This window comes from Oncorhynchus gorbuscha, linkage group LG15 (assembly GCF_021184085.1).
Source record: "Oncorhynchus gorbuscha isolate QuinsamMale2020 ecotype Even-year linkage group LG15, OgorEven_v1.0, whole genome shotgun sequence".
Taxonomy (NCBI): domain Eukaryota; kingdom Metazoa; phylum Chordata; class Actinopteri; order Salmoniformes; family Salmonidae; genus Oncorhynchus; species Oncorhynchus gorbuscha.
The window spans coordinates 79,866,157-79,890,357 of NC_060187.1; the positions used below are offsets into that span (position 1 = coordinate 79,866,157).

General features: G+C 46.5%; 1 protein-coding gene across 5 annotated transcripts; it reads left to right on the forward strand.

Annotated features, from left to right (window-relative positions):
• Nucleotides 1–302: 302 nt before the first annotated feature.
• On the forward strand, nt 303–23,998 carry LOC123998163. 5 transcript variants are annotated; one of them, XM_046303146.1, is made up of 16 exons: nt 303–717; nt 3,235–3,383; nt 5,804–5,951; nt 6,087–6,160; nt 6,773–6,891; nt 9,962–10,049; nt 10,950–11,098; nt 11,218–11,302; nt 11,935–12,056; nt 12,977–13,126; nt 13,399–20,149; nt 20,298–20,452; nt 20,728–20,861; nt 21,027–21,370; nt 21,513–21,597; nt 22,427–23,998. In XM_046303146.1, the coding sequence occupies exons 1-16, from the start codon at nt 630–632 to the stop codon at nt 22,558–22,560; spliced, it is 8,775 nt and encodes a 2,924-aa protein (XP_046159102.1). In that variant the 5' UTR covers nt 303–629; the 3' UTR covers nt 22,561–23,998. The 5 variants fall into 5 exon arrangements, with proteins under 5 accessions (XP_046159102.1, XP_046159104.1, XP_046159105.1 ...); XM_046303148.1 differs by having other exon boundaries at nt 22,437–23,998; XM_046303149.1 differs by having other exon boundaries at nt 21,027–21,259.
• Nucleotides 23,999–24,201: the final 203 nt, after the last annotated feature.

Sequence of the window (24,201 nt, forward strand, 5' to 3'; positions counted from 1 at the left end):
CACCACCCGAATGATTAACCTAAAACATTTGAATATAGCAATTTCAATAGATTGTGCTACAAAACAGAGTTGCGGCAGTATAATACATTCATTTGTCTAGCAGGTGCACACAGCCGCACACAGCACCGCGAAATAAAACGGGCCCGAGACAGTAGTGTAGAAGCGAGACAGACGCACTCGCATGAAACCACGGGCGAACCATGATAATGCAAGCTCACTTTTGTCTGACGTAGCGGATGTTTAACGGGAGATAAATACTACAGTCGCCCTCATACTGGTGTCGGAGGGGAAAGAGCCGAAACGGGGAAAAATAGCGGATGGTTTGACCTCATTGGGGTTATTTGTTGTTTTCGTCGCCGTTTTTGTGGAGACCACTGATGTAACGGTTCTGGATTTGATGGGTTGGGTTGGCAGGACGGGATGCACAAAAGAGCGTCTCTTACACGGTGTTTAGTAGCGGACCTAGGAGAGGGGGATGAAACGGAGGAGGGGAAGAGGGGAACACAACAACAAGGAGACGTTCTTTATTAGCCGGGGGAAGACAGCGCCAGACCAGGATACGGTAGCGGAGAGAAGGAGAAGACCGAAAGCGTCGCTCGAATGATTGTGCTGTGGTGGATCCCGCGACGATGCGACGACACTGCTGGTTAATAGTGCTGGCGGGGATGTTGTCGTACTTCAACCCGGAGAGAGTCCTTGGAGCCCCGCAGAGAGAAGGTGAGTGGTGTCGGTGAGCTGGAATGATATTGACGCTGGGAGAAAGAAGAGAGGGGAGGTGGAAGAGGGGATAGATGAGAGGGTTATGAATAGGTACTCGGAAATATTACGGCTAAAACACACTGACACAGCCTCAACAATAATACGACATATTGTATATTTCTAAACTGATATGATTAGTCTATGGTAGGCAATATGCCTTTATAACACTGGGGAGGAAATCAGAAAGACAATGGCCACATTATTATCATCAAGTAGCCGGGAGAATTCGGTAGGATCTGCGACCCTATTTCGGTGATATTTATCAATAGCCTCGATGGCATGTCAAAACGAAAATTCGCCCAATGAATATTAAATTAAATCGCCACTGTATTATTCATGTGTATATCAAATCTATATTATCCCACTTGGGTTTAATGATAAAAATCTTTGAATTTCCATTTAAAATCAACAAAATCCGTTTTATTTTGTCCTCCTTTTATTAGGCATCGCAGTGTTTTGTTTGTGTATTGTGGTTTGCAGTCATGGTGTTCTGGTGTAGTGTTTTGATAAGAGCCGTAAACTGGAGCTGGTGGAATAGGCCCCTGCTATGTGTACCTATTTATATGCAGTGTATGTCTGGACAGCTGTCTAGGGATAGAATAATACAATTGCCCAGGAATTGTGCGTCTATACTGCCGATGGATAGGCTACATAAAATATTATTGTATTCTAAAATAGACTTATGTGAAAGAGTTTGAATTTCACATAGGCCAACATGTTTTTCCTATTTGAACAGTTTCCAATGTAATTCTACTGCCAGGCCATAGGCTTGCATAGGGTGCAGATTACACATTTATGATGAGCCAATAATTCATGTATCTTTCTCAAATTCATACTCATGATTTTTAGTAGCTTTTCTTACTTAGAATGTACACGTCACTCTTGAATGTGTTAGAATAACATTGACCATTATGTTTTTAGGCCTTCGTAGAGGTTTGAGTGTTTTTCTCATAAAACCGCTATTGGAGGATGGAATCATACCACATATGATCTCAAGACATCCTTAATGCTAATTACAATGTTCTATGTTCTATGATGTTATTTATGTATTTTAAAGCAGTGCTCAAAGTGCTTCATAAATGTATTTTTACGGGTAACTTGCATTTTCCACTCATGAATGATCTCATGAAAATATTCCATTGATCAGAAAAGCCCATTTGTGATTGGATTCCCTTTCAGTGTGTTATTGGACGTCTCTGTAAGATTTGTGTACTGTCTAGAGGGAGGCAGAGGAGAGGATGTGCCAAAATGGTTCATCACAGTTAAGCTTACACATTGATCTACCAATAGGGTAAACATCAATTAAAGCCTTTTGTTTGGACTATTATTGGACTGTTGATGCATCTTCACGCCATGCTTTCAGTAATCAATGAGCTCATGAAATGGATGGGGAAATGTACATCTGGTTTTGCATTATTCATTACAGTGTCATAATAGTGAGTCAATATCTAGAAGTAGTGATGAATACAGGGCATGATGGAATAGGATGAGCAGGGGAGAACAGAGTAGCTCTAGTACTTGCATTTTCTGGTTCCAATGACACTGAAAATGCTCACACTGTGGTTGATATTCATAAGTACTGTACTGAATTGGCACTTGACCTGCAAGTGTATTGACAAGTATGTGTACTCAGAGGTTCACCTTCTGGAGTTGGAGAAGTGTTTTTGTAACATTGTATATGGGGGAAAACAAATAATATTGACAACAAGTTCATTTAGAAATATGCATTTTTGATTGTGGCGATGCTGGTTTTGATTAAAGATACAACAAACAAGTAGTAGCCTACTGTTGTGAAGGGTTTTTAACCACCCTGCCCTCCCCCTTCTCTTTTTCACAGATGGTTCGCTCCTCACAAACGGCCAAGTTGAGGTACAAATATATTAAAAAACGCCCCAAATTCCCCCTTCTCACCTAGGTAGCCAACCTCCCTGATTTGAGTGATTATTTTCCAATTTTCCAACCCTCCCCGGTAGCAATTTCCCCAAAATGACAACGCCACCCCTCCCTGCTTTTCAACTGTGTTTCCTGGAAGGAATGTTGTTTTTTTGGTACCCCCCTCCCTCCTCCCCCTCTTTCCTAACTGGAATGGTAGACTTCCTGATTTTAACTTTAATTCTGATCTCTCCTCTCTTTGATTGATTCTGAAGATGGTTTCCTGACTTTCCTCCAAAGTTGATTTCCTTTTCCTGCTTCTCCCAAAACTCCAATGACAGTTGTTCATTGGGGATCCTCCGCTCTGTCTCAAACGTTCCTCTATTGAAACATTTCCAAAGGTTTTCCTCCTCAATCTCAATATGTAACAATGACTTTGACCCTTTTCAACCCAATTCTCTGAAGCCTCTCTTTCCCCCACTCACTCATCCACTCACCAACACTTCAACCTAACAACTGTGTGTTTCCTTCAGGAAGTACTACCTGGCCGATTAACCGTATTAACCTTTTCCTCTCCTCCTTTTCTCTCCCGCCATATCTCAGTCTCTCAATCCAGGGCTGCGTCTCTCTCTTCTCCGCCCTACGTCGTCATCCTCATCTCTTGCTCGGGGCTCATCTCCTTTGTTTTACTGCTCTTCACCTGTCTGTGCTGTAAGAAGGGAGGAGTGGGATTCAATGTAAGTCTCCATCATGTAAGAGACTTATTCACACGTCTTGTCTATTGTGTTGCGCTGTCTGCATGCATGTTGTGTACAGTCGAGGCCAAAAGCTTTGAGAATGACACAAATATTAAATATTAATATTATTTTCACAAAGTCTGCTGCCTCAGTTTGTACGATGGCAATTTGCATATACTCCAGAATGTTATGAAGAGTGATCAGATTAATTGAAATGAATTGCAAAGTCCCTCTTTGCCATGCAAATGAACTGAATCCCCCAAAAACATGTCCACTACATTTCAGCCCTGCCACAAAAGGACCAGCTGACATCATGTCAGTGATTCTCACTTTAACACAGGTGTGAGTGTTGACGAGGACAAGGCTGGAGATCACTCTGTCATGCTGATTGAGTTAGAATAACAGACTGGAAGCTTCAAAAGGAGGGTGTTGCTTGGAATCATTGTTCTTCCTCTGTCAACCATGGTTACCTCCAAGGAAACACGTGCCGTCATCATTGCTTTGCACAAAAAGGGCTTCACAGGCAAGGATATTGCTGCCAGTAAGATTGCACCTAAATCAACCATTTATTGGATCATCAAGAACTTCAAGGAGAGCAGTTCAATTGTTGTGACGAAGGCTTCAGGGCTCCCAAGAAAGTCCAGCAAGTGCCAGGACCATCTCCTGATTCAGCTGCGGGATCGGGGCACCACCAGTACAGAGCTTGCTCAGGAATGGCAGCAGGCAGGTGTGAGTGCATCTGCATGCACAGTGAGGCAAAGACTTTTGGAGGATGGCCTGGTGTCAAGAAGGGCAGCAAAGAAGCCACTTCCCTCCAGACAAAACATCAGGGACAGACTGATATTCTGCAAAAGGTACAGGGATTGGACTGCTGAGGACTGGGGTAAAGTCATTATCTCTGATGAATCTCCTTTCTGATTGTTTGGGGAATCCGGAAAAAGCTTCTCCGGAGAAGACAAGGTGAGCGCTACCATCAGTCCTGTGTCATGCCAACAGGAAAGCATCCTGAGACCATTGATGTGTGGGGTTGCTTCTCAGCCAAGGGAGTGGGCTCACTCACAATTTTGCCTAAGAACACAGCCATGAATAAATAATGGTACCAACACATCCTCCGAGAACAACTTCTCCCAACCATCCAGGAACAGTTTGGTGACGAACAATGCCTTTTCCAGCATGATGCACCTTGCCATTAGGCAAAAGTGATAACTAAGTGGCTCGGGGAACAAAACATCAATATTTTGGGTCCATGACCAGGAAACTCCCCAGACCTTAATCCCATTGAGAACTTGTGGTCAATCCTCAAGAGGCGGGTGGACAAACAAAAACCCACAAATTCTGACAACCTCAAGCATTGATTACGCAAGAATGGGCTGCCATCAGTCAGGATGTGGCCCAGCAGTTAATTGACAGCATGACAGGGCGGATTGCAGAGGTCTTGAAAAAGAAGGGTCAACACTGCAAATATTGACTCTTTGCATCAACTTCATGTAATTGTTAATAAAAGCCTTTGACACTTATGAAATGCTTGTAATTATACTTCAGTATTCCATAGTAACATCTGACAAAAATATCTAAAGACACTGAAGCAGCAAACTTTGTGGAAATTAATATTCGTGTCATTCTCAAAACTTTTGGCCACGACTGGAGATCAATAGATATAGGCATCATATTACACATTGGCCCTTAGGGAAACTCTAAACATTGAGGGCTGTAACAATGTTAAAGCATATGGGAATGTCCTGATTTGTCATGGAAGGGCCCAGCAACACAGGGGCGGTGGGCATCCACATAATTCAAACCCTCTATCAATCTATTGTCTTTGAATCTGTCATCTTTGGATGGTTAATTGTTTCTTTGGCTGCATGTGCAGCATCACATTTTACCAGAAGTATTACAGATGTTGCATGAGCCAGAAAGCTTAGGGTCTGTTTACATTGAATAGATTTCCTCATATTAAATCCAGATCGGTCTTTCTTTGTGACATTTCAGCCAGCACACTGTGTGCATCTCAATTATCTAAAGTGGCTCCCCTCCCTCATCTTAACTGATGTGAAAACACAGGCAACAAGGGGAAAGTAATATGGTGTCTGCCCACCAGTTATTTGTTTACACTTGCCCAATTTCTTTAGAAACGTAAACCACTTTAGGGTATTGACACACCCACTAGAAAAGCGGTCACCAACCCTCATCCTGGAGAGCTTCGGGTGTGTAGGGTTTTGTTCCAGGACAGGCCAGAACTAACACACCGGATTCAACTAATCAACTACGGTAATAAACAAGAGTTTAATAAGCTGAATCAGGTGTGTTGGTGCTGGGCTGGAACAAAAACATACAAACCCTGTATCTCCCGGGACCAGGCTTGGTGATCACTGCTTTTCAAACTTACAATATCTCTAAAGCTTCTACGCTTCCTCTGTTCTTTCCTGTCAAATCAGGAGTTTGACAATGCAGAGGGGGAGGAGTGTTCTGGGGGTTCTAGCCCCGCCCAGGAGGACAGTCTGTCCTCTTGCCCCTCCCTCCCGGAGGTCTACACCCTCCCACTCAGGGACAGGGCTAACTGCCCCGCCCTGCAGGATGACTCAGGTAACTAAGGCTGACTCTCTGTAGCTGGAGCTGATGGCAGTATATAGCACATGAATATTAGCAAGCTTGATGGATATCAGAAAACCACAAATCATGTGTCTTTCTCTTTTCATCTCCTCTATTCTGTCTCTAAAGACTCTAAGTCGAAGTACTTCCGTAGGCACACTCTCAACTACCTTCAGGAAATAGGAAATGGCTGGTTTGGAAAGGTGAGATCACCAACTCATACCTCCACCCTCAGTTGTGACGTCATTATGTAATGGTGGTAGCTGGATCTGGCAGTTCTTCCAAATGTCTCTCAACCCCATGTTTCCTCTAAAAGACACATCCTTTTAACAGCTTCTCAGTAAATCTAATATTGGCTTCCTACCAGCTCTCATGAGTTCTATCTTCTTCCTACACCACTATATTTCTGATCTCTCTCTCTTTCCATATCTTCTCTCCCTCGCCTTTCCTCTCCTCTCTCCCTCCTCTCTATCTCTCTCCTGTCTGTCCCACATCTCTCTTTCTCCTTACCTCATTTTCCCTCTCTCTCTCCTCTCTCCCTCCTCTCTATCTCTCTCCTGTCTGTCCCACATCTCTCTTTCTCCTTACCTCATTTTCCTTCCTTCTCTCTCTCTCTCTCTCTCTCTCTCTCTCTCTCTCTCTCTCTCTCTCTCTCTCTCTCTCTCTCTCTCTCTCTCTCTCTCTCTCTCTCCTCTCTCTCTCCCTCTCTCTCCTGTCTGTCCCACATCTCTCTGTCTCCTTACCTCCTTCTCCCTCTCTCGCTCCCCCCCCCCTCTCTCTCTCTCCCTCCTTCCCTCTCTCTCTCCCTCCCTCAGGTGATCCTAGCGGAGGTGCTGTGTGACTGCAGCTCCTCTCAGGCCGTGGTGAAGGAGTTGCGGGTCAGTGCCAGCCCTCTGGAGCAGAGGAAGTTCTTGGCTGAGTCTGAGCCATACAGGTCAGAGAAACTGACATTTTGTGTCATCAGACACTTTTATTTAAGTTATTTGTTTTTGTGGTTTCCTGAGTGTATAAAACATTAGGAACACCTACCTAATATTGAGTTGCACCCTCTTTTTCCCTCAGAACAGCCTCAAGTCAGGGTATGGACTCTACAAGGTGTCAAAAGCTTTCCACATGCTGGCCCATGTTGACTCCAATGCTTCCCACAGTTGTATCAAGTTGGCTGGATTTTCCTTTTGGGTGGGGGACCATTCTTGATACATACGGGAAATTGTTGAGTGTGAAAAACCCAGCAGCTATGCAGTTCTTGACACACTCAAACCAGTGTGCCTGACACCTACTACCATTCCCCATTCAAAGGCACTTAAATCTTGTGTCTTGCCCACTCACCCTCTGAATGGCACACATACACAATCCATGTCTCGATTGTCTGAAGGTTTAAAAATCCTTCTTTAACTTGTCTCTCCCCCTTCATCTTCACGGACTGAAGTGGATTTAATAAGTGACATCAATAAAGGATCATAGCTTTCACCTGGATTCACCTGGTCTGTCTGTCATGTTACGAGCAGGTGTTCCTAATGTTTTGTTCATTCAGTGTATTATAAATCACAGTTCTTGGGATTAACTTCACAGTTAACTCCCAACCTGTATTTCACTGGTTGATTTGGTGCTGTTTGAAAAAGATCTACATGGACCAAGTCACATCAGTAGATGTGTTTAATTGTTGTGTGTCATATTGAGATGCTGGTAGTTAAGAGACTGCATGCTGCAAACAAGTGGTGCAGTGTTAGAACTTTAACATGGAGTGACAGATGACTACTGGTCTGACCTATTTATTATGCTCAACTTAGATTAAAATGACATTTGGCCCGCCATCTCTCTCTATCTCTCGCTCTCTCTCATACACACTTACAGTTGCCTCTTTCTCTGTCACATATAGAAACACATGTTTCTCTGTCATCGCTCTCGCTCCCCCTCTCTCTAGTTCTGTCTGTTTTCTAGTTCTGTCCTATCATCCTCCCCCCTCTCTAGTTCTGTCTGTTTTCTATCATCCTCTCCCCCTCTCTCTAGTTCTGTCTGTTTTCTATCATCCTCTCCCCCTCTCTCTAGTTCTGTCTGTTTTCTTTCATCCTCTCCCCCTCTCTAGTTCTGTCTGTTTTCTATCATCCTCTCCCCCCTCTCTAGTTCTGTCTGTTTTCTATCATCCTCTCCCCCTCCCTCTAGTTCTGTCTGTTTTCTATCGTCCTCTCCCCCCTCTCTCTAGTTCTGTCTGTTTTCTATCATCCTCTCCCCCTCTCTCTAGTTCTGTCTGTTTTCTATCATCCTCTCCCCCTCTCTCTAGTTCTGTCTGTTTTCTATCATCCTCTCCCCCTCTCTCTAGTTCTGTCTGTTTTCTATCATCCTCTCCCCCTCTCTCTAGTTCTGTCTGTTTTCTATCATCCTCTCCCCCTCTCTCTAGTTCTGTCTGTTTTCTATCTTCCTCTCCCCCTCTCTCTAGTTCTGTCTGTTTTCTATCATCCTCTCCCCCCCCTCTCTCTAGTTCTGTCTGTTTTCTATCGTCCTCTCCCCCTCTCTCTAGTTCTGTCTGTTTTCTATCATCCGCTCCCCCTCTCTCTAGTTCTGTCTGTTTTCTATCGTCTTCTCCCCTCTCTCTAGTTCTGTCTGTTTTCCATCGTCTTCTCCCCCTCTCTCTAGCTCTGTCTGTTTTCTATCGTCCTCTCCCCCTCTCTCTAGTTCTGTCTGTTTTCTATCGTCCTCTCCCCCTCTCTCTAGTTCTGTCTGTTTTCTATCGTCCTCTCCCCCTCTCTCTAGTTCTGTCTGTTTTCTATCATCCTCTCCCTCTCTCTAGCTCTGTCTGTTTTCTATCATCCTCTCCCCCTCTCTCTAGTTCTGTCTGTTTTCTATCGTCCTCTCCCTCTCTCTAGCTCTGTCTGTTTTCTATCGTCCTCTCTCCCTCTCTCTAGTTCTGTCTGTTTTCTAGTTCTGTCTGTTTTCCTCCTCCCCCTCTCTCTAGTTCTGTCTGTTTTCTATCGTCCTCTCCCCCTCTCTCTAGTTTGGTCTGTTTTCTATCGTCCTCTCCCCCTCTCTCTAGCTCTGTCTGTTTTCTTTCGTCCTCTCCACTTTCTCACTAACAAACCCACCTAAGTAAACCTACACAAACAAATGTGCCCAGATGTTATCCCCCTCTCCCCTAGCTCACTTTAATTGTATATCCTCTGCTGCATTGCCTCTCTCGTTTCGTCATCTTTCTCTCTCTCTCCCTCTCTCCCCCCTCTCTCTCTTTCCCCCTCTCTCTCCCCCTCTCTCTTTCCCCCTCTCTCTCTCCCCTCTCCCTCCCCCTCTCTCTCCCCTCTCTCCCTCCCCCCTCTCTCCCCCTCTCCCTCCCCCTCTCTCTCCCCCTCTCTCTCCCCTCTCTCCCCCCCCTCTCTCCCCTCTCTCTCTCCCTCTCCCCCTCTCTCCCTCCCCCTCTCTCTCTCCCTCCCCCTCTCTCTCCCCCTTTCCCTCCCCCTCTCTCTCCCCTCTCTCTCCCCCTCTCCCCCTCTCTCCCCCTCTCCCTCCCCCCTCTCTCTCCCCCTCTCTCTCCCCTCTCTCCCTCCCCCTCTCCCTCTCTCTCCCTCTCTCTCTCTCTCTCCCTCTCCCTCTCCCCTCTCTCCCCCTCTTCCTCCCCCTCTCCCTCTCCCCCTCTCCCTCTCTCTCTCTCCCCTCTCCCCCCCTCTCCCCCTCTTCCTCCCCCTCTCTCTCCCCCTCTCTCTCTCCCTCTCTCTCCCCTCTCACCCTCCCCCTCTCTCTCTCCCTCTCTCCCTCCCCTTCTCTCTCCCCCTCTCTCTCCCCCTCTCCCTCCCCCCCTCTCTCTCTCTCTCTCCCCTCTCTCTCCCCTCTCTCTCCCTCTCTCTCTCCTCTCTCTCTCTCTCTCTCTCTCTCCCCTCTCTCCCTCCCCCTCTCTCTCCCCCTCTCTCTCCCTCTCTCTCCTCTCTCTCCCTCCCCCTCTCTCTCCCCCCTCTCTCCCCCCTCTCTCTCCCCCTCTCCCTCCCCCTCTCTCTCCCTCTCTATTTTCTTGCCTTCAGGAGTCTCCAACATCCCAACATCCTTCAGTGTTTGGGCCAATGCAGCGAGAGCATTCCCTTCCTGCTGGTCATGGAGTTCTGTCAGTTGGTGAGGGCCATGTTGTTTTAACTACTATTATGTGATGGAGAAGAAGAGGAGGGCACATTGTAGAGGAGATCCAAAGAGAGGCCATTTTGTTTAGGAAAGGATACATTTACTCCATTCCTCGAGGATTGTTTGCTTTCATCATTGTGTTTCTATCAGAGACTGATTGATACCTGAGCAACCTGCTGATTGGACAATCAATTATTCAAATGGATCAATTAAGTGACAAACACCAGACTATAGCTTCCGTACATGGAAACATATGTTTGGTTAGTTTCCCCATCAAATAACCATGTAAATACTTGGTGACGTGATGTTATGCCAGTTGTTTCCAGCTCCAATACTCAACACCTGCTGCCTCTGTTTGTTTGCTTTCATTCTTGCTCTTTAATCAAAGACCGATTGAGACCTGAAATCCCAAGTGATTGGACTCTCTGGCCAATCAATGACTCAAACAGATCAATAAACGACCAGGGACGGGAGAGAAACAATACCGCAGCCCTTTACCAGAATAACATAAGCTATAAATCCTCTGTACATTGAAACACACATCCCTTTATCATTTGAAGTATCGTATTCTCCTGTCCTACCACCAGTACAACCTCTCTCTCTCTAGTGATATTAACTCATTACCAATTCCCCTTCTGCTTTTGAGGACCTTCAGGTTCAGGAAAACACTTAGGAGAGGGTATTTCTCCAGCATAAATGTACAAATGTACTTGATGTATAGCTCAGTATGTCTGGTCAAAGTCATAAACTATGTTAATTGTTCTTCTGATTGTTTAAAGTATCACATACTGTACATGATATTGGTAATGCTCATGGATGGTGTCATAAAATAATGATATTGGTAACACTCATTGATGTTGTAATAAATTAATTATATTTGTGATGTGTTACCAGGGTGACCTGAAGAGGTATCTGAGAGCCCAGAGGAAGTCAGATGGGATGACCCCTGACCTTCTGACCCGGGAAATGCTGACCCTGCAGAGGATGGCATTTGAAATCACCTCTGGCCTGCTGCACCTCCACGAGAATAACTACATCCACAGGTCTGTGATGTCATATCCTGGCTCTCTCTGGCTCCAGTGGGGTTCCAATAGCTCCAGTGATTGATTGGTTGGTAATTGAGTGATTGATAGTAAAGGAATTATGATTGTTTTCTCTCCAGTGATCTGGCTTTGAGGAACTGTCTCCTTACCTCTGACCTCACTGTCAGAATCGGAGACTATGGGCTGTCTCACAACCACTACAAGGTATGTTTGAGTGTGTGTGGGGGCGTGTGCGCTTACCCATGTACTTTGCTTGAACCACCACAACCTGTAGACAAGTTATACCAATTTATACCATGGCATTGTTGAATAATCGTTTCTGATAGGCTTGTAGGGCATTCTAGAGAGGGCATTCTTTCCCTATAATCCACAGTATACTTGCACGATAGAATTCAATGGGTATAGTTATTACATGTTCTATGCTTGAGCTGCATTTAAAGGCAAAAGTTGAACCATTATTGGCATTGTTGGATTCGATTTTCATGCTAGGACTCAAATTTGGTTAAAAACTAGCAAGTCTGTTTGTTTGGTTACCATGGCAACTATGGTCTCTATATAGTAAACTTGCTAGGTACTTCAGCGGATGTTGAACACATTTTCTACCTGCAAATGAACACAAATTATAACCATGGGGCTCTATGTGTTCTCTGCAAAATAATGCAACTCCGTGGAAGGTCAGTTCCGCTCCTTTAGCGTGTCATGGAACACACCTTCCAGGTGGTTGATTATCTTCCAGAAAACACATAGCCCCTTGTTGATTATCCCTAACGTATTGGATGTCCCTAATGGCTTATCTTCAAGTCCATGCATCCCTTTGTGTGTGTTTATCTGTGCAGGATGACTATTACCTAACATCAGACAAGCTGTGGATTCCCCTGAGGTGGATAGCGCCAGAGCTTCTGGAGGAGTACAGAGGATCTCTGATCGTCACTGACCAGACCAAGACCAGCAATCTGTGGTACGTACCATAACACAACCTGCCTCTAAAACGGACAAATAAACAACTGAATATTTCAATAAGCTGTATTATGTATTTCTTATCTAATTTGATTATTTCTCTATCCTCCAACTCTCGCTCTCTACTCCTATTTTCTCTCTCTCCCCTCTCTTTCCCCTCTTTATCCCACATCTCTTTCCCCTCTTTATCCCACATCTCTCCCCTCTCTTTCCCCTCTTTATCCCACATCTCTCCCCTCTCTTTCCCCTCTTTATCCCACATCTCTTTCCCCTCTTTATCCCACATCTCTCCCCTCTCTTTCCCCTCTTTATCCCACATCTCTCCCCTCTCTATCCCCTCTTTATCCCACATCTCTCCCCTCTCTTTCCCCTCTTTATCCCACATCTCTCCCCTCTCTTTCCCCTCTTTATCCCACATCTCTCCCCTCTCTTTCCCCTCTTTATCCCACATCTCACCCCTCTCTTTCCCCTCTTTATCCCACATCTCGCCCCTCTCTTTCCCCTCTTTACCCCACATCTCTCCCCTCTCTTTACCCTCTTTATCCCTCTCTTTACCCTCTTTATCCCACTTCTCTCCTCTCTCTCTCCTTTCTCTCCCCTCTCTCTCCCCTCTCTCTCCACTTCTCTCCCCTCTCGCTCCCCTCTCTCTCTGACTTCCCTCTCCTCTCTCTCACACTTCTCTCCCCTCTCTCTCCCAATTCTCCCCCACTCTCCCCTCTCTCCCCTCTCTCTCTCCAACTTCCCTCTCCTCTCTTTCTCCCATTTCTCTCCTCTCTCTCACACTTCTCTCCCCTCTCTCTCCCACTTCTCCCCCCACTCTCACGTCTCTCCCCTCTCTCTCCAACTTCCCTCTCCTCTCTTTCTCCCATTTCTCTCCTCTCTCTCCCACTTCTTTCCCACTCTCTCTTCCTTTTCTCCCAGGTCTCTTGGGGTGGTGATCTGGGAGCTGTTTGAGTTTGGTTCTCAGCCTCACAGGCACCTGAGTGATGAGGAAGTGTTGACCTTCGTCATCAGAGAGAGACAGATCACCCTGGCCCAGCCACGGCTCAAACTCTCCCACGCTGACTACTGGTCAGTGGGCGATTTCTTGACTTTTGGTTCTCTGATGATATCTGCATTTGATGAAGAAAGGAGTCGATTACAGATGTGTTACTTTAAAGGCCTACTTTGTGATCACTAAGGTCAAAGCTAATATATGCAATCCCCTCAAACCTCTTTTTTGGGGTGGAGGTAGATCAGCTTTAATACTGCAGATAGATTGTAGCTTCCATCAATGTAATTGTCTGCGTCATTTCCAATCCTCCTTATCTTTGTGTTTGTCTTTCCTGTCTTTCCTCTTCTAGGTATGAGATCATGCAGTCCTGCTGGCTCCCTCCTTCCCAACGCCCCTCCATCGCTGAGGTATTCCTCCTCCTCTCCTCCCTTCTGGCTGCTGAGCGAGAGATGTCCCGGAGGAGTGTGGGAGAGGACGAGGAGGATGAGGACGAGGAGTATGTGGAAGGGAGAGGAAGAAGAGGAGAGAGCGATGAGTCATTTGAAAGACGGTGGGATTCTCTCCGTCCTCCGGCCTTCCAGGCTGCAGCGAGTGAACGACAGAGAGAGAGGCGGTATGGGAGGGATGACAGGGGGAACTCCTACCCACTACTGGACCCCGTGGGGAACTGCATCACCCCATCCTCCACAGAACTCGATGACATCCTGACAGTCACAGAGACCAGTAAAGGGTTAAATTTTGAGTACTTCTGGGAGAAGGCTCATGCAAAGCGGGGCTACCAACCACTTCCTCCTCCCCAGCCAATCCCGACAGTCAACCCCTCCCACAGACAATCCCTGGACACACCCACTGTTGTCCCTGTGATAAGTGCACGTAGCCCCTCCCTCGCCAGCGAGTACTTCATCCGATTGGAGGAGCACACCCCTCAGGATAAGTCCCCATCTCTTAAAGGGAAAGCGTTCCGTTCTGACTCGTTGTGTCCTGGAGATCTGGAGCTAGTGGAGATACGTAGCGGAATTCTGGGCAAAGAACGCACGCCGTACAGTTCTGATGAGGAGTACCCTGGGCGAGGAGGGAAATCCATCCAGACCATCCGATCCAGCGAGGTCCAGATAAGGGTCCCCAACACTGGGGTGGCAGAGTTCAAAGACACCTCCAGTAGGGTGACTGACTTCTCTGTGGTGGATTTAGGAGATGATGATGAGGAGGACGGGGGTGAAGGAGACAGTAGGTCATCCACTGGCTCTCAGGCCCCTGTCCTGCCTCCCAAGCCACGTTCTATGTCAACCTCCTCGGGCAACCACCTCCACTCGCGCCCCCTCCCTGCTCCTCCGTTGGGCTACCACCGAGTAGGACTTGGGCTGGGTCACTATTCCATGAGTGGTAAGATAGAAACGATGGACCCTCTGACGGGCAGCTGCCTGCCATCATCATATGATCACTTAGGGTTCCACCGTCCTCGTCAGACCATGCCCCCCTCCCCGTCACTGTCCCCCTCCCTACCCCAGTCCAGCCACCCCATCTACCCCACTCCCCAAACATGTCCTCCCCCTCTTCCACCCCACTACAAGCCCCAAAGGGGCCTGTATCACAGCTATGGTGTAGGTAGCTACTCCAGATACAGTAAGCCCCAGATGTACTCTCAAAGAGAGCCACTATCCTGTGACGACTCAGACCGACAAGGTGGTGTACGGCGCACAGCATCCTTGCACAACACAAAGGGCACATCCAATTTCCGCTCAAAAGACTTTGACTCTCCCGTACGACGTCAGAACGTATTTCGCCCTGTTTACCGCAACACCTCCCACTCCGAGTCCGGGGGCCCCAGAATTGAGAGGCACTCGTCCTCCAGTCCCACATATTCAGACGAGGATGACTCCCCCTTTATGTCCCCTGAGAAACCCAGTGGGGGAGGGACAACCGTCCCGACTTCTAGTTTGTCAGAGGATGCGGATCCGGCCACAGCCGAGCTCTTCTCCAGGGGTATGAAGAGGACCCAGTCGCGCCTCGCCACCATCCTGCCTGCCATCTGGAGGGAGGATGCGGAACTGCAGGCGGATTGCGTAACTGACGCCAAGAAATCCCCCATGCACCTGTTTCTGACTGAGATCTCTAGTGTGTCAGAGTCAAATGATGCCAAGTCCAAGGAGGGGAGGACCTCATGGGAGGGAGACACAGAGCGGGAGAAGAAAAGGGATGGGGAGAGGTCAGGGAACTTCCTCCGGCCCTTGAGAGGGGGGATGCGTCGGTCCCGGTCGCTGGCCACAGAGCTGGGCTCTGCAGAACAGACATTGGGGCCAGACAGAAACACACAGATGGGGACAGAGGTGGAGAGGGTGAGGAAAGGCTCCATCAAGAGAGATCTATTCCTCACTGAGATCACAAATACAGGAAGGATGGATGCAGGCATGGAGAGAGATCCGGTGAAGTTCCTCCACCCTCCTGGCTCCCGATCGCGTCCCTACACCTACACCTGCGCCCCCGGCCTCCCGTCCTACGCTGAGGCCGAGGAGGCATACTCCAGGGGCATGAGGAGATCCCGATCCCTCCTCTCCGAAATCACAGTGGGGAGGCAGGAGTCGGAGTCACAGGAGACCGAGAAGGGACAGATGACCAGAGAGGAGTTCCTGAAGGAGATCCAATCAGCAGAGACCTTTTTGACGGAGATCATATCTAGACAAAATGCAACCGCCTCCAACAAGCATTGCGAGGACTTGTCTCAGTCACCCACTCCAATGTCACCAGAATACGAGTCAATATGCATAGATCCTGACTCCTCTCAGACCATCCGTTTCCAATCAGAGAGTTCCATACGTACATCAAACAGAGGCAAAGACGATGTAGCACCGGAGGCCATTTATGCCCAAGTGACTAAACGGGCAAAAAAGAGTGAGATGAAGGTCACTATACGGCCTGAGATTCCAGTACTGCAAATAGGATCAAATAAACAGTTTGTCAAACAGGAAGAGGGAAGTCCCACAGACACAACCTGCCTCAAGGACTTACCCAGCTCACTCACAGATCCCTCCGCTGACACCAACTCTCACCCAGACTCTCAGCCCCAGCCTGGTGACTTTGTGTTCTCAGAGATAATGCCAAAAAATGGCCTCCTCCTTTACCAAACATTCCCCAGTACAAAAACAGAGGAGGACGTTTCAGAAGGTCCAGCCTTACCTGTAAGAGAAACACAGAGAGTCAGTGAAAGGGTCGAGCTCTCAAGACAAGCTCAAGTTCAATCTTTATCTCAAGACAGTGTTACTGGAGGAGTGGAAGAATCTGAAAAGAAACCCTGTGATGATGAGTCACCTATTTATGTAGATGAGAAAGAGAGCAGGGGTCAGAATAATGTTGGGGAAAGGAGTTGTGAGAGAATGAAAGGTGATGCTGAGGTCAGAGATACAGGGCAAGGATGTCAGAAGCAGGAAGTTGTTGATGACATTTTACATGACTTAACAACAGAGACATCAGAAACAGATAGAGCATGTCAAATTGAATCTAAAGATCACAAGGAAGCAGGGTCAGAGAGTTCAAAAGGTTGTGAGAGTCAAATGAAGAACGACACATCACATTCACATCGAATCAAATCAAATTGTTCTAATGCTCAGTCACATGAGCCAAATGTTGAAAGCTATTTACAAATCAACAAACAGAATTCACAGATCAACCAAGAAGGAAGGTCAGACCAAAGTCAAAAGAGCCCTGCAGCTGTTCCCACCACCCCAGACTGGGACCCATCCTCTGACCTCTCTCTCTCCACAATGACCCCCTCAGACTCATTCCTTTCATTTTTGACCCCCAGTTCAGCCGACTGTCTGACCCCAGGTGACCCGTGTGTTGGAGGTGAAGGACCAGGTGATTGGAGGGTGCTGGGGACAGAAACCCCCCACAGAGACTCTGCCTACTTCTCTGACAGTGACTGGGAAGGGGAGGGGCTTAGCAGGAAGGGCAGTGATGGACTGAGCGTGACCAGACCCGGCAGTGGACGAGGCGGAGAGAGGGGGACGCTGACAGGAATAGAAGAGAAGACAGAATTAGAGGATGAGGGAGACCCCGGGGGAAAGAGTCCCTTGAAGAGGATTTCAAATAAGGGAATTGACATTGAGAGGGAAAAGGAGACAGTTCTTGAACAGAATGCTCATGTGCAGGATATCTCTCAAAACAGTGATGATGGATATAAAGACATGTCAAGTATTCAGGAGAACTATCTCAGTCTGAAAGAAGTAGAACATAAAACAGGGTTTGAATCAGAACAGAGAGAAGACTCTGGAATGTTCCACAATGAGAGTGGAGAGTCAGATGAAAAGGGACTAGTCCATCCGGGACTCCTGTCTGATAACTCACAGATCAAGGAGAACAATGAGTTTATAGCTAAGCTGTTCTCTAACTTAGATGATGCACCTCTCAAAGGGTTCTCTTACAATGATGGAACTCAAATTTGTAATCATTACACAGAAGGTGTGATTTCTCATGTGGAGTCAAATGATTTTAGATTCCATGACTCCACAGATAAAGACTTGACATTGCCTTCTAATAGTACCACTAAGACAGACTGTTTGAAAATAATATCTGCCATTCAGACAAATGATAACAAACTTGAGAATGAAGAACTCCCAGGTATTGAAGATAGAGAAAATGATAATTCCATGAAAGACACTACGGATCCAGTGACGGTGTTACATGGCGACCATGATAACAGAGAATCCAGGCTATCTAGGTTCTACGGTATTCAAACCAGCGAGGTCAAACTCAGTGACGATATTCCAGTAGTACAGGATCCCAACGACGGAGAGAGCACCAATGACGAAGAGAGAAAACTGGCCTCTTCTTTCTGGGCCGAGGGGGTCACTGAGGTGTCTGAAAGAGAAGACGGACAAGATCTGGAGATTCAACACACCGACGCCAATGAGCTTGGCCTGAGAAACTTGTGTTACTCAGAGGAAAGCGAAGACGAGAGGGCCAAGGCCAAATCAGAGACAGGGAAACAGCTTGCTGCTGGAGGGCTGTGTAACGCCATGAAGGAGAAATCTCCTCAGAGAGGACCAGTGACGGGGAGCCAGAGTGGGTCTTTGAGCAGGGATGGATCTGCTGAGACTGTGGACAGGGAGTCATCTAAGGATCTGGAGATGAAGGCTAAAGAGCTGTGGAACACTCTGGAGGAGGGGGAGGGGAGAGGGGGAGGAGTGGTGAGGGGCGAGTTCGACTGTCACCGTTTCCAGCAGGGAGACCTGCACCTGTGGCCATCGGAGAACGACCAGTGGGCCTCGCCGGAAAACAGAAGCCAGGAAGCTGAACTCGGATTGGAATTCTTCTCAGCGTTCGGAAAGACCTGGGAGGAGAGGGAGCAGCTGGTGGTAGGCCGGGAATTCTGGGAGGCTGAGGAGAACGATGAACTGGCGGGGAGTGAGCCTCATCCAGCCGTCCTCCAAGATAGTGAAGATACTTCTAATGACGAGAGGCAGGGACGGGTAGCCTACCTGGAAATAAAGGGAGAGTTGTCCCAGAAACAGGTTATCTCCAGTAGCATTGACAGTCAGCTATCCCAGGCACTGGATGTACAGCAAGAGGAAAATATAGAAAATCCAGATAGGTTTGATGATGATGATGAGCAAAATGTTGAAGGTGATCAGCTAGTGGTTGAGGTGGAAAACCGAGAAATCCCAGAGCATGAGACCAATGCAAGAGGGAGGGAGCAGTTCAGGTCACTCACTGAGATGGGTGGAGACAGTGAAAGTCAAACTGCATCTCTTCTAAACGACTTGGATGGAAACATTGCTCAAGATGAGGGAAATCAGAACTTCAACAGGTTGAATCATCTCAGTGAAATCCAAATGGAAGAAGGGGCAATGGCTGAAAATGACATAGAAAAAGAACAGGACTTTGAATTAGACAACCATCTTGCTCCCACAGTAAAGAGTATATATTTGGGTGTATCTATCTGCCTTACTGGAGTACCACAGGTAGATTTATCAGGATTACAACATATTGAGCCAAGCATGCACATTGAAGAAGCTGACTCTACTCGCCAGCTTGTGGGGGAGGACAGAGAAGGGGGAGTAGACATTGTAAACACAAGTGAGGATTTGAGAGACATATCTCTTCTATGCGACCTGGTTTCTTATCCCAATGATAATGACTTGGAGGATATAGCCTCTTGTACAGATCTGTCTGGTTCACATGGAGACAACTTTCAGTTCAGTTCTGTAGACTTTCCCAGCCCTCCTCCTAGCATAGATCTTGATATGCAAGAAGACAGGTTGCAGAGTTTAGATGATTATTTTCCTAGTCCCCCACCTTCTGTCATAGAAGTAGAAGACGATCGCGGTCTTATAAACCTTGATTATTTAGGCTCAGATTTCATTACCAGTGCTGAGAGAGACCCAACAATGCCCCCCACTCCTCATACTGGTATCCCAGAGCCGCCCCCCTTACCACCCGCCACAACCCACAGCAGAGGGATCTCTGCAAACCTCGAACTTTCACCTGTACATCCAACACTTCCATTATTCTCAGGTGAAAGCCAGAACCAGAGCCGCCTCACATCAAACATATCCGAGGATGACAGAAATAACCTGTCCCAGAAAAACACAACCACCACACTCCCGTCATTCCTCCAGAGTCCCCTCAACACCATCCCAGAGCTGTTGATCTCTGAGTGGAAGGATTTGGACGAGGAGCCTCTGGAAGATTTTGAGAAACTTGAGCAGCTGTGTTGCATATCTGGGGATGAGGAGGACACCCTGGGTGACCTCTTCCTGGGGAATCTGGAGCTGTTGGAGTCTATGAAGAAGACGCCTGAGCAGAAAGCTAAGGGTTCTGGAGAGAGCGATAAAGGTGAAGCGACCTGTGGGACCTCCATGCCTGAAGGGAAGAGGAGAGTGGAACTGAAAGAGGAAGTTGACGGAATCTCTGAGAGCGCTGACTGGCTGGCCAGGTCGGTTCCATCGGCGGTCCAGGACGTCCCAACTGGGGCTAAACTTTCACCTCAGGAGGAGAGGCGTGAACTACAGTTCCCATCAGCCCTTTCACCATGTCATTCTCCTGACTCCAAGGACCAGAGGTCACTTTCCAAGATGCCCACTAAAAATGGCCTAATGATGCAGGTGAGCATTAGCCTTGCATTTTAACCCCAAGTTGCACAACTTTGTAGATGTATGAAAGTATAAGCCTAAACAATTTACAATATCCATTTTCCTGAATATGTTTAAACATGTATACCCCTATTATCTTCTTCTCTTTCCCTTTCTTCAGGTGTGTGAGGAGAGACTGCAGTTCTCGCTCTGTGAGAACGTTAAAACGAACGTCCTCCGGGGGGCGACAGTGAGCAACAGCGTCATTCTCCGCCCATGGGGAGACCAGCCCTTAGATGGGGGCGGAGACGCAGTCAGTGTGAAGGATGTAGGAAGGTATGCTCTCTCTATCACAGGAGATTGGTGGCACTTTAATTGGGGAGGAGGGGCTCGTGGTAATGGATGGAACAGAATCGGTGGAATGTCATCAAATACATCAAACACATGGTTTGATGCCAATCCATTGGCTCTGTTTCATCCATTATCATGGGTTGTCCTCCCCTCAGTAACCTCCACTGCCCTCTATGTATTTTGATATTTATCAAACTGTTGTGTTGAATGATGGCAGGCAGACAGATAATAAAAGAAGATATCTTTTTTTCTGTTCTTAGCGAAGAGGAGCCGGACACCGAACCCAATTCTGAACCCCAGAGTGAGTCTGATGCGACTGACAGTGAACCACTGACTGTGATCCAGCAGCCAGAAGTTACACCCCCTCAGCCTGTGGCAAACCAAGCAATGAAAGGTACCTCCAGACCTTTTTTGTGTGAAAATGTGTATGAATAGGATGCATTGTTGACATTCACCCACTCTGCAGGTGTGTAAACGACATGTTCTAATGGATAGATTGGTGCTCTCTGACACCATCTTACATGTCTGACTTGATCTATTCCTCTCTTTTCTTTCACAGCCAAACTGGCTCGCCTGTCCCTCTCCCTCTCCCTCCCTCCTCTCCCTCTTGCTCTCCCTCTCTCCTCCAGTCCCAAGGGAGGGTTCAGGGAGGGCGGGCTACACAGAGACAGGAGTGGGAGACGGAGGGGTGCTTCTCCAGGAAGTGACCCCGATGAGGATGAGGAAGAAGAGCAGGAAGACGAAGGCTCCAGGAGGGTGATTGTTGTCACTGAAACAGACGTTGGCAAAAGGGTGGGGCTCAGGAGTCTGCTGAAGTCGCCAAGGGAACCGATAGACAAAGAGAAAGACAGAGGGAGAAACGTGTCCTTTTTTGATGATGTCACTGTCTATCTCTTTGATCAGGTGTTTGTTTAGTTTCCCCCCCCCCTCATATATTGAGTTCCATGTTACTCTTGGGCTTTTAACACTTTCACTATATTGAATGTACATGTACTGTCTCTGCTGCTTTTCAGTCCCTGACTCTTCCTCTCTGTTTCTGAAACAGGAAACTCCAACCAGTGAGCTGAGTAGTTCCACCTGCACCAGTCCAGCTCCAGCTCCTAACAAAAGCACTAAATTTGATTTACATGGTACGTACTACGTATGCATGCATGTTGCTATTAGAAACCATATAACGGTCCTGTACATCATTCCCTTCTGAGAGCCAATAAAAAGCTTTTGATGAAATTACTACAATAACAAACACCCATTGGACAGCTCCCATCTGATCCCCACTCACTGAAATTGAGAACCCCTCACACCAACCCCTTTTCTAAAAATGCACCCCCAAAATGTATCTCTTGTAATTATCCCGCTGTGACATGGGGAATGGAGTGGGGACATAAATCTGGTGCTCAACAATGCACGTCTAAGATGTGTCTTCCACCCTGTCTCCAGAAGCCGTCCGCTCTCAGTCTCTCCCACTGATCGCTTCATTTCACAGAATAATGAGAGTTTTGGCTGATCCCCTCTGGGTGTTTTGAATAGAATGTATATAGAAACGCATCAACACCAAAATAATCTACTTTCATGATCTCTGTCAGCCTGCAGAGTTGAACAGTTCAAAGCTTTGCTAGGAGAGAAAGTTTATTTTTAACTTGGGAGTGTGGGCCTTTTTGTGCTTCGGTTCTACAAGAGGATGTTTGTACACATGTATAGAGTATATTAACTAATGATATACCATTTGTGTGATATTTTTATTGTACATATATATTTTTAATAACATTTACAGTTGTATGCTTTTGTTTATGTCTTGTGCCGCATGGGTCAATTTGATTTCATGAAACGTGTTAGAATGTATCCCCTGAATTCAAATAGTATTTACTCCAACCCTAGTACAGTGTGTTTGTGTATGGCATAGTTGTAGTATAGTCATTCCTTATTTCCCTTACTTACACCATGCTCCTGTCTTTCTACCAGGAGCAAACAGCAAAGGCAAAGACTCCAAAAGAAAAGGGGACTTGTCAGTCAAACCGAGGTCACCCGTGGGGGCCAACCCAGTGACATCCTCGCGTTTTACCGTCAGCCCAGCCGATGACCCCCACTTGGTGTGAGGCAGGGTTCCGGAATCCTCTGAGTTGTTCTGTAACCCTCAGAACAGGAACCTTCTGAGAGATGGCCAGTGGATTCCCCTCCAACCATAACCATTCTCAGAGGCTATTTTTTTATGGATCAGGCAACGGAAAGAAAAGACCCCCGTTCTAAAAGCTGGACACATTCCAGGTTTAACCAGCTACCAGTCCTTGTACGAGAAAGGTTGTTGATATAATAACTCCTCCCTTTGCCACTGTAACCTAGGGTCGATTTATAGACACTGGCTGGAAGTGGTTGATGGCAAAGGCAGTTTGTCCTAGGCGAAGAACAGTCTGGAGCTTTGTCAAATCTGAAACGGATTGACGGCTATGCAATGGGAGTCATTGTGTACCAGCTTACCTTCTCTTTACCTGCTTCTTTCGGTTGTCTTTACCCAGTATGTACTGGGGATGCACTTTCTTTTAGTCATGTATCTGTCTATGTGGAAGCTTGGATTGAAATCTTAACTTTGTAAAAACGATTTTCATTGCAGTCAGTCGTACTTGTAGGCAGCAGTTGGGGCCAGAAAACAATCTTAACTCCTGTATTTAAGAGTACTCATTCAACATTTGTATAAATATAGTGTATACAATATAATTTTAGAGCTGTTTAATTTAGATGTATTCTTAGACTGCACGAAAAGATGAAAACAAGCTATGTTTCTCTATACTTTTATTCTAAAAGACTATGTGTAGCTATTATTTATTTAATTTATTCATAATTTATTAAAACAATATTTCCATGCTTTGTAAATATTGTTTATTTATTTTGGTGCAATTAATTTATCTCTCAGAATTGTTTGGGACAAAATGCATCTAAGTAATAGCTTCTCGATTTAATTATTCTTCATAACAAATAAAGCAAGATATTTTCCCCAACCCCAAAAAATATTTAGTATAATTTCATGACTTTATAACTGCCATCCTGTGCTTAACTTATGTCCTCAACTTGTAGGGTTTCCCAAACTGGGTCCTGGGGCCCCCACGGGCGCATGTTTTAGTTTTGTCCCAGCACTACACAGCTGGGGGGGGGGGCAGGACTGGGTTCGGAAAACCTTGCTCTAATATATATATAACATGTTTCATTATTTTCTAATATGATTCAATGTATAGTTGTCTTGTCATAATTTGACTTTGTTTGAGGACAATGATAGCATGATAAAACGGAAGCTTCTCATCGGTAAATATCTCCAAAGGTTCATGTATTTGTTGATTTACATTCATTTTCTACTAATAGCAACCCATCATGCAGTCAAGCTCCAATTAGTCCCTTTGTTTCGTCTGTTTCAACATCTGTTTAAAACCTGTATTGTTTAAAGAATGGCTTTCATGGGATGCTGTATGAAACCAGGGGAAATGAAAACAACATCAAAACTGTGAAACATTTATTGAACTGTTTGATGAAAATAAATTGTACTGTCTTATATTCTTAAGTCAGAGTTTTCCTTTTGCTGTTAAAGGAGACTGGACTGGTGTTCAATATTTTTTTCTGAAATGAAGGATCAAACTACTGTATTATGTAGCTAACAATGGATGGCTTAATAAGGGATGTTGCATAACAATAGCTAATCTTATTTCCCATCCCCCATCTCTGGTTATGGAGGCCTGATGCTTATTATGAAA